Below are 9,869 nucleotides of genomic sequence, written 5' to 3' on the forward strand. Positions count from 1 at the left end.
CTTTTAGCTAAGTTATCAGTTCTTTCTTCCCCAGATTCACCTACAAGTGCACGTATCCAACAAAGATTCATTCCCCAATCGCCTCGTCCTGAGAGAAATAACCTTTCCACTATTGTAAAAATAAAATCATGAATTAAATGCAACAGATGAAAATTAGAATCAGTTATGTTTCTTTTTCTTCACAGTAGACTACGTCTTTTTTTGTAACATAATCAAAGTATTTTGGTTACGTAAAATAAAATAACTCAATGTAGTCCTGCATTCCACAACAACAATGCACTTTTCTACACAGGATCACCAAATCATCGTACCAGGTGTTCAACCAATCACTTTCCGGATGATCCTTAATTCATCAGAGGGAACTGAGTGGATGAAATTATCTTTCCGCGGTGCGGGACGAGACTTGTTTGTGACCTACAGCCTGCCTTGGAAAGAGACATTGTCACTACCACAGGAGCCAGTATTAATGAACTTCTGTACAGGAGACGGTAAGGAATCGGTTTTTAGATCAACAAAAGTCAATGGAGTACAGTGGTGCTCTCCTGCTTGTATCAAATGAACTGATAAAGTTTACCTTTTTTATCATTTCTATCTCCAGATTTTAAGCTGCACATTTAGTGATTAGATTTTACCTAGCAATATACATACATACACACAAACACACACACACATACTATATACATGTGTGTAGTACTGGTAATCTTAGGCACGAAGATATGTTAATTCCGTTGTATTCCACTTAGGAAAATGAAAATGGTATGTCTCAGACAATGCCCAACAATTTCGTCCTCCAATGGACCTCTTCTTGGAGAGGTCCATTGGAGGACGAAATTGTTGGGCATTTTCTGAGACATACCATTTTCATTTTCCTATGTGAAATACAACTGAAATATGATATACATTTGTGTTTGTTACTGATGCATGTGCATGTCTCCTTTTTGTCAATAACTTTCGAGCTTGCTGTGCTTGAAGTATTAACATGCCACGTATCATAAAAGCCTTTTTTGTGTGGGTGAAACGGGACTCTCGGAGTATCTTGAACCCACAAATAGAACTTAAGTTAAAGTACGAGTTATATCACTTTTGTATAAACTTGCCAAAAGCTGCTTATTAATTCAGACCAGGACGGTGGAAAGACAACGACACCTGGCGAGAGAACTGTGGCGACGACAGTTACTACAGAACTGCCTATGACTCCCAGTTCAACTCCCTCACAACCATCAACTCGGAGAATCGAACCGTCTTTATCCACAATAGGTATACTTAGAATCATAAGCCTAGACCTAGAGCATTATTTGGTTACTTATTATTATATATATATGTCAAATACTTTGGGAGGAAGGTATAGACCCCCAGCATCTGACCACAATATTTCTTAAAATTTCATTGATGGATTTCAATTAAATTTTGTGGGTGGAAATGTGGCTTATATTCGAGGAGGAACTGATGGAGTTTAGGGATGGATTCTGGTTTCGATCCAGAATTTCTTAAAATAGGACCTTTTCTACATCCTATTAAAGAATGTTAAATATCACTATTTTTTATACCATGGACTTGGGAGTAGCTATCGGAGACCCTTGAGATTATATATATGAAGGAATGATAGAATTGTGGATTTGTTTGTTTTTGCGATATTGAACATAATGGCAGCAATCTTTAAACAATTTGAGACAAAAGTAAAGGATATCCCTTCTTTTTTATTTGTTTAGACGATATGGTTGTGACAAGTGAGGAAATGCCTTTGACTACGAGTTCAGCACAGCTGTCAACCAGGAGCACTGACCCTGAGCAGCCTTCTTCTACAACAGGTATTTAGCCACATGCAGGAGCATTGCTGAGCAATATAATACCTATGCCAAGAAAATGGGGAGGAGGTTATTCTACTTGTCTGTCTGTCTGCCCACACACAGATTTCGACTGTTTTGTCGATAAATGAAGTATCGACCTAGGAGGAGTTGGTTAGATTTTCAGATATGTCTAAATCCCGGAAAGGTAGTCAGTCAAGATTTAGCTGCCGTTATTCGATCAACATTACGATAAAGAGTATTTTTCTATTCTTTGTTACATCATAAATGAGCAATTGCTTTGAAAGTAATTTGAAAAAAGCATTTTGCTTTGAAAGTAATTTGAAAAGAGCAATTTGCTTTGAAAGTCGGCAGTTCCTTGAACGTTGTCGAGAGAATTCATTCTAGGAGCGCTTTCTATGACAGATAATTAATTAATCTGTGCATGCGCATGAATGAATTTATTTTTGCATACATTCATTCATGAGAATGTACTTTGCTGAAGTTTATTCATTATAGTTAGCATATTTATTCCTAATACCTATGACAACTGACTACAAAAGAAATAGTGAAAAGCTATTTTGTTTCCATTTATTTCAGATAGCGCTGGCAGTTTGGAACTCGTCGTTCTCGTGCTGATTCTGATCATCCTCTTGATTACAGTTACTCTTGTCATAGTGTTAGTCGTCATGAAGGTAAGCAGACATTACAAGTTTTAAATCATCAAAAACGAATGATTTATTTCCTTGTTTTTATTAGATGACTATTCCACTCGTGCGATGAATTTGAGGAAGGAACACTTTCAGTGTCAGAAATCAAGCTGGTTTTTTTCATTATCTTATCTGAGCAGTAACTGAAAACTTTTATTTAAGATTTTGATTATCAGTAGGTTACTCATGTCATCAGAGATATTGGCTTTGTAGATATGTATTATCCTAGTATTACAGTTGTGCCCGAAACACCTGTGCGTCTTAGAGATATTGCCAACGTAAATTTTTTATATCTTTATCCTGCGACAAATATGCATTGATAAAATGTCTATCATGAATGACCAACAAAAATGAATGTACCCAGTGTCACGATTATGTATTATAACTGCAGCCAGAAGTTCTTCGTAACTTCCTTTCGATCTGTGTAAATGGGAGAACTTGATCATTCGTCTCTATCGTCAACAGACCAAACGTAAAAGTAGCCGAGCTGTAAACGGAGAATCACTCGCACAGCAGTCGACAGAAGCCCCTTCGAGTGTCCACCTCGAGGAGAACGACGACCGATATATCAAATGGAAAAGTAACTATTCGCGAGATGATGACCCAAGTCCCTTGAGAACGCCAGCACTGCATGAAAGGGAATATGCCAATGGACCCTGGAACGCTTTGGCGTCGAGAGGGTTGTCCGCTTTCTTCTACCAGGGCTCTGATGCACAGGTATCCGAAGACCCTATTTACGAAGAAATCATCATCACCGATCAGCTGACGCTTACTTCGTCAAGGGCCTCCTATTGCAATTATCTAGAGAACGGTGTTATTCAGGAGAACGAGGATGGGTATGTCAACATGGCACATTACCTAAGGAAATGAGAATGTACTGCTTAGATTCTTTACGTTTTTGGTAAAATACACATTTCATCGAAGACTTGTTCTTTTCTCGATAGAATTTTTGTTGTTTCGTTGTGGCCGTTGATTATGCATGATTGAAGATGTATCTACACATGTTTGTACAAACGCTTTATAGTATTTTCTCACGAAGTATGTTGCTGAGATTAGAGAGAGAGAGAGAGAGAGAGAGAGAGAGAGAGAGAGAGAGAGAGAGAGAGAGAACATTCATTAGCCATTTATATAGTCCTCTAACCTCCTAGTTAAGGATAAACTTTTAAAAAACTCTCTGAGGAGAGAGAGAGAGAGAGAGAGAGAGAGAGAGAGGAGAGAGAGAGAGAGAGAACGAACATTCATTAGACATTTATATATCCTCTAACCTCCTAGTTAAGGATAAACCCTTAAAAAAACTCTCTGGAGAGAGAGAGAGAGAGAGAGAGAGAGAGAGAGAGAGAGAGAGAGAGAGAGGAAAGAAAACGTTCATTACCCATTTAGTCCTCTAACCTCCTAGTTAAGAATAAACTCTTAAACTCTTAAAAAAAATTCTCTGAAGCGGCTAGATATACGTACAACAAGTGATACACTGGTGCTGAAACTTAGGCTGTAGTTCGTCTTCAACTGTTTTCTCAAGAATTCTCTGATAGTTGTGGAATATCATGATATAGGCTTACCAATTTATTCTATAATCTAACTTAACACGCTGTTTCATCGATTGATTTATGCTACAGTCCTAACACTCTCTCAGATCTATGGTCTAAAACTTTCATTCGGGCTAACTCCATTCATATCTTGCAGATCGGTTCGCTTCAAGAGCTTTCTATTTGTTTAGGTTCAGTTTAACACCAAATTTGTATTTAACACGTGGTTCGACATTTCATTGTTTTTCTCCCTAGACGAAATTGCAAAAAACTCAGATCACGCTCGTTCAGGTCATATTTACTCAGTGTATTGCTTTTCTGTCTATTTTCTGGTATGTAACGTCAAGGTAAAGAGTGTGTAACGTATCGCGCAAGACACCACCCTCACTCTTTCATCGTAGTGATGTGTTCATATACAATTGCTGTAAAGAATGAGTCACCAGAGATTAAAAAATATATAATAATAATAAAACGAACGTGAATGCAAACAGGAAATGACATTCAGTCTCTTAATGGGTGTTGTTACAACAATACTGGAGTGCACTGGTATCTGCGTGTCACAGATAGCCTAACTTAAGAGTAGGAAAAATTGTGTCCTCCAGGAATTTCGATACACAATGTAAGGCTATTGGTAAGCCATACTGGGACTGTTATGGTAATACTGCAATGGGCGTTTACAATTTCTCTGGGATTATTTTGTTTTATTACGAAGAACTTGATTGGCTGGAGGTATCCCGATGACAGTTTGTTTTCATCTGTTTTGTCTAGTAAATCCATTGTTAAAAACAAGCAACATTGTAATGACAAATGTATATACTCTTGCCTCTCTTGTGTTTTATATTTCGTCTTGCAAAGAGATAGGTTGGGAGTGGTCAGCGATCACCGACAGTTACCACACATAAAGATTTGTTCACGTCATTTGTATATCGCATATCCCACCATAAAATGATTCTGTAGTGAAAACTTCGAAGATAGTTCTGGTTTGCGTGCGATTCAAAAAGAAGCTTTCCTCTATTTATCTGGTTGACTCTCGAGGCGTTTTGTAGGATCTTGTTCCAAAATTTACTTTTCACAGAAGAAACTACATCATACTTAGCACTCGGACTTTGGAGAGGTGACGAATATTTATAGAATGTAAAAGAGAGAGAGAGAGAGAGAGAGAGAGAGAGAGAGAGAGAGAGAGAGAGAGAGAGAGAGAGAGAGAGAGAAAGGTATTTAACAACTTGTGGGGTTCTTGTATCAATCATAAAAGCCTGAGTACCCATGTATGATGAACATGGATTCTCATGGACTGTCTTCTATCAGCGATTCTATAAGCAATTATAGAAAGGATATGCACATTTCAACTACTATGAAATTCAGGGCCCTCTGTAACACGGTTTTTTCGCAATAACTTTTTATCCTATGCATTCATAAACATATCGCTTATTTCAGAATATAATTATATCTACACATAAATTTTGACTGTATTCTGCATTACGTAGGTTGAATAAATTGGTACTTATAATGTAAAAGTGACTTTTTTTTGAAAAGAGAAAAGGTTTCGAACGCACTCGTAACGTAACCTATGACAGCATTTCTTCCCTCTTTCTCGATGGATGATTGGCTATACGTAACGAAGGCTAAACCTCTGGCAACAATGACTTACAAATTTAAATACAAGCAAAGCAGTACACCTTTATGAACTCTGGAACCTCTCCACTGATAATTATCATAATGAACAAACCAACAAAATATGTTAATAAATACAAAAACACTTCGATTATTAGTCTAACTCCCAAAATAGGTTTCCTAAGAATTTACAGTCCACTTTATAGGTCACAATCAGATTGACAAGATTAGGGAATAGTTGGTAATTTTAAAAAACATAGTAGACAAGGTTGATTTGATAACTGCTATATCCAATGTCAAGTAAGTTTTATTTATTGGCTATCTACCTATTTACTGAAAAAAAATAGCCAGTACCGTATATTGGCTTTAAACCTTCACCAATAATTATCGTCAGAATAATGACTTCATGAGGCTCCACCCACTTTCGCCTCGTTATAATTCAGGATAACACTGAAGGCTACCATGGGCATTGTTGGATTAGAACATTTAACTTCTGGCAATAAAAACTCATTTCTCGAGTAGTTGTAAGAAGTGCTAAATGATCCTCAAGGATCCAGCAGTTGGCCTAAACGTTTAATTCATGTATATTACTGTTATAACTGTTGCGGCACTAACTGCTTACAGTAGTATTACTACGCTAGCACTGATTCCCCACCCACATCTATGTATCGTTCCGCCATTCATAAAGTCTTTGGGTTTCAGAGCCGATGGAGTTTCTGTCTAGTGGATGGGCGGGGCAACATTTCGTCAAAAGGTTTGTTTACCTTGCTTACGTAATGAATGTTTTTCGGCTCTTGGCTAGTAATCATTGGCCATGGCGCCGGCTAAATCATTTTTACTCTATAAAAATTAAAACTATCGGGTTTAAGTTATTGATAATGCTGACAAAAATTTGTGTGTGGTTATAAAATATACATATGTCAACTTTCAGCTACATCCGATGCTGTTGACAAGGAGCAAAGTCCAAAAAAACCGTGTTACAGAGACCCTGAATCTCATAGTAAGTTTAAAATGATCATCGTTTTTATTCAAACCTCACACTAATCATGGCTTTGATTGTTACAAGATTTTTTCCCCATTCTTGCCTGTGCTTCAGACTGCCTAAGTGGACTAAAAAAAAAGAAGAAAAAAAAACACACAGACACACACACAAAATCCTTGCATACACTAAGAATTGTTTGAGTCCTTTGGGGGGTTGAAATAAAAAAGTCATGAGAGTTTGCTTTGCATAGTGTCTTCATTTAACTTCATAATCTCGTTATTCTCTTTAAATACTTGAAAAAAGTTCATGTACTTTATTGCAGCAGCAACAGTCATGGATTTGGGTAACAATAAAAAATAATAGTAGTATTAAGCATTTTCTCACTAAGCCTCTGTATTTTATTCTTGTATATCTTTCTCTTTAGACTTTACTCAGTCAAAAAATAAATAACTGACAAGAGTACTTAGCTTTCCCAATATTTTTCAGTATACAAACATGATAATATCAAACTAGCAATAATTTCTGGTCAAAGCGTTCCTATAAAGAAAGTGAGAATGTTGCTATGGCAGTGCTTGTAATAATAATAAAGGCTTTTTAATTGTATGTTTGCAAGTGATTTACCTGAGATAATTTTAACTTGTGCAAGTTGGACGATTATGTGATGCAATAGCTAATAATGACCTTAAATCACTTATTTTTGTGATCTGTGTTATAATCAAGCATTTAAAGATTTAATGGTTTCATTTAATTTTCTTCTGAGCGTGAGAAGTATTCGGAATGAAGTTGAGACAAACAAACAGTATTTACCTAATATCAGTGTTTTTCACTTTCCTAAGCATTGCGAGTTCTTTGTGCATTTAAGCAGTTGCTGAAAGACAGAATTTAACACACGATGCTGTTACTCTGAGTGATTCTCTTTGGGTTTCTTCGACATGACGGGAACAGCCTGAAGGTTGACGAGGAAGGCGAATACTTGACTGTAGCCCGCGGCGGCTTCCTCAAAACCTAGCTCCTTCTCCAGCGCCCAGGCAGTGGTGGTACGGCCGGACCTGCAGGAGTGCCAACATCTCTCGCATCATGTAGGGGTCTTTCTGGAGGTGCATGACACGTCTTCCTGCTGTCAGGTTCTCTGTGCGTACAAAAAAGAAGGATTGGCAGTGTTTATCATGGAGAGACGACTGTCTGCTATTTTAATATTAGCAATGAAATAATGAAGACAAACGCATATATGCCTCTGAATCCGATGTATGTTTTATATTGAAAACATATTTTTACCCCTTAAATGAGGGAGGTTCCCACTTTTTTTATTTTTTCTTCTGCTTGTGATCGTTGCAATGATTGTCTGGCGTTCCTTGGTGAACTGCCAACCAATTACTCGTGTGTGTGTGTGTGTGTGTGTGTGTGTGTATATATATATATATATATATATATATATATATATATATATATATATATATATATATATATATATATATATTCGCCGACATGAATACACGCCTCTTAAATTATCATTTTCTCCCAGAATAACAATTGTAGTTTTACTACCGAGATTGTTGGTTATGATATAATTTTTTTCTTCTTTTCTAATTAATCAGGACTTTTCCTTTCGTATTCGTTACGAATATCCTTTGAATCTAAGTAAATAATGCGATATTCTTCTCCTCGTAGCGTTTGTTTGTTTGTTTGTTTGTATGGTGCTTTTACTTTGCACGGAACCAGTGGCTATTCAGCAACGGGACCAACGGCTTTACGTGGCTTCCGAACCATGTCGAGAGTGAACTTTTATCACCGAAATACACATCTCTCGCTCTCAATGGAATGGCCGAGAATCGAATCAGCGACCACCGAGGTGGGACGCCAACACCATACCAACCACGCCACTGAGGTGCTAGCGTCTGTTTTGATTGTCTCCATTCTGGATCTAAGATGACTTCATCATTTACCTCGACACTTGACTCCCAAAGCAACCCACTTATACTCTACCAGGAAGCGTCAACTGATTCGTTCTTTGTTTCATTTACAACAACTTCCTGAACCCTATAGGCAGCGTTTGACAAAAAATCATCAGCTATATTATCTCATAGAGAACTAAGATGGAGGTCATGCAAATTTCACTTGAGATGTGCAAACATAACCCATATCTATAGTTTTTATTTGTTAGATCCAGTCCCAGGATGAAAGACGTCGGTTCACGCCGTCTATACCGTGTAATGTTTCCACTCTCTTTATTCTGTCTTTAACAATATCAAAACATACAATTTTTTGTACAGTGTGTGAACATTCAGTCAAATGCTATGCTCTGTGCTTCATTCAAGAGAACAAATTTTAAAAAATGCATCGCCATAAACTGATTTGTTAGACTACTGAAGTGGAACACGTACATCTGGTGGGCCCAAAGAAGAATCTAAATTGACAGCTTGATAGCATACAGGTGCATTAGATAGGAAGTAAATCGCTTTATATAGATTCTCACAACAGTGTCATCAAATTCATTCATGAACAATTTTTTTCCAAATCAGTAAATCTAGCGAATTCTATTTTCTTAAAAGTAAATCCCTGTCATGATAAGAAATTTTTATTTCAAACAGAGATACCATCCAGTTCTTCTGTTATTATTGTTAAAATATTAGCCCTCTTGACCTCGTATTTAGATCTGACAACCGTTTAATCTAACCAGAAAACAGTTCGTCTAACAGAAGATCTCATGCACCTTTTTTCTTTATGTACAGTCTCGACCTCTCAGGCAAATATTTGGTTGCTCAAAGTAAGCTGAACAAGAGGCGTCGACTTGAACGTGATTTCCGTCTCTCTCTAAAGACCCCCATACACTGAACGAGTGTCTGAACGATTGTCGTTATCGACCCACACACACACACACACTGTTCATACAGTATGAACGATCTCCTCACCACCGATTTCTCGAGAAGACATGGCATTATCTCTAGAAGAGACGCGCGCGATAGCATTATATCGGCATACTCTATTGGCCTTGCGGCAGACAACCCATACATTGAACGATCTGTGTATGACAGACTTAAGTCGCAAGCCAGCAACCCTGGTCGTGACAGATTCCCGCCGAGATCGTTCATACACGAAGCTCCGCCCACTTTTGCATTCAGACAAGCCCATACACAGTGTTTTTGCGAACGATACAGACAGTCGTTCAAACAATCGTTCAGTGTATGGGGGCCTTAAGTGTGTGAAAAGAGGACAGGGAACAGTCGAAAAGTCATTCATAACAGACCTCCGGTAATTGTGC

General features: G+C 37.6%; 2 protein-coding genes across 4 annotated transcripts in view; one reads left to right on the forward strand and one right to left on the reverse strand.

Moving 5' to 3' along the window:
• Positions 1-3,700, forward strand: part of LOC135207277 (uncharacterized) — a 14,161-nt gene extending 10,461 nt beyond the window's left edge. For 2 of the 3 annotated variants that reach the window (XM_064238940.1, XM_064238938.1), the window contains 5 exons: positions 293-488; positions 1,120-1,257; positions 1,710-1,808; positions 2,385-2,479; positions 2,960-3,700. In XM_064238940.1, the coding sequence (XP_064095010.1) occupies positions 293-488; positions 1,120-1,257; positions 1,710-1,808; positions 2,385-2,479; positions 2,960-3,364 (933 nt within the window). In that variant the 3' untranslated portion in view covers positions 3,365-3,700. The remainder of the gene's footprint in view (positions 1-292; positions 489-1,119; positions 1,258-1,709; positions 1,809-2,384; positions 2,480-2,959) is intronic. The other variant, XM_064238939.1, reaches the window with a different exon arrangement.
• The window catches only part of LOC135207281 (4-hydroxyphenylpyruvate dioxygenase-like), a 203,555-nt gene that overhangs the window by 105,525 nt on the left and 88,161 nt on the right, over positions 1-9,869 (reverse strand). The gene's annotated exons all lie outside the window — the stretch shown is intronic.

This window comes from Macrobrachium nipponense, chromosome 32 (assembly GCF_015104395.2).
Source record: "Macrobrachium nipponense isolate FS-2020 chromosome 32, ASM1510439v2, whole genome shotgun sequence".
In the NCBI taxonomy this organism is placed as follows: domain Eukaryota; kingdom Metazoa; phylum Arthropoda; class Malacostraca; order Decapoda; family Palaemonidae; genus Macrobrachium; species Macrobrachium nipponense.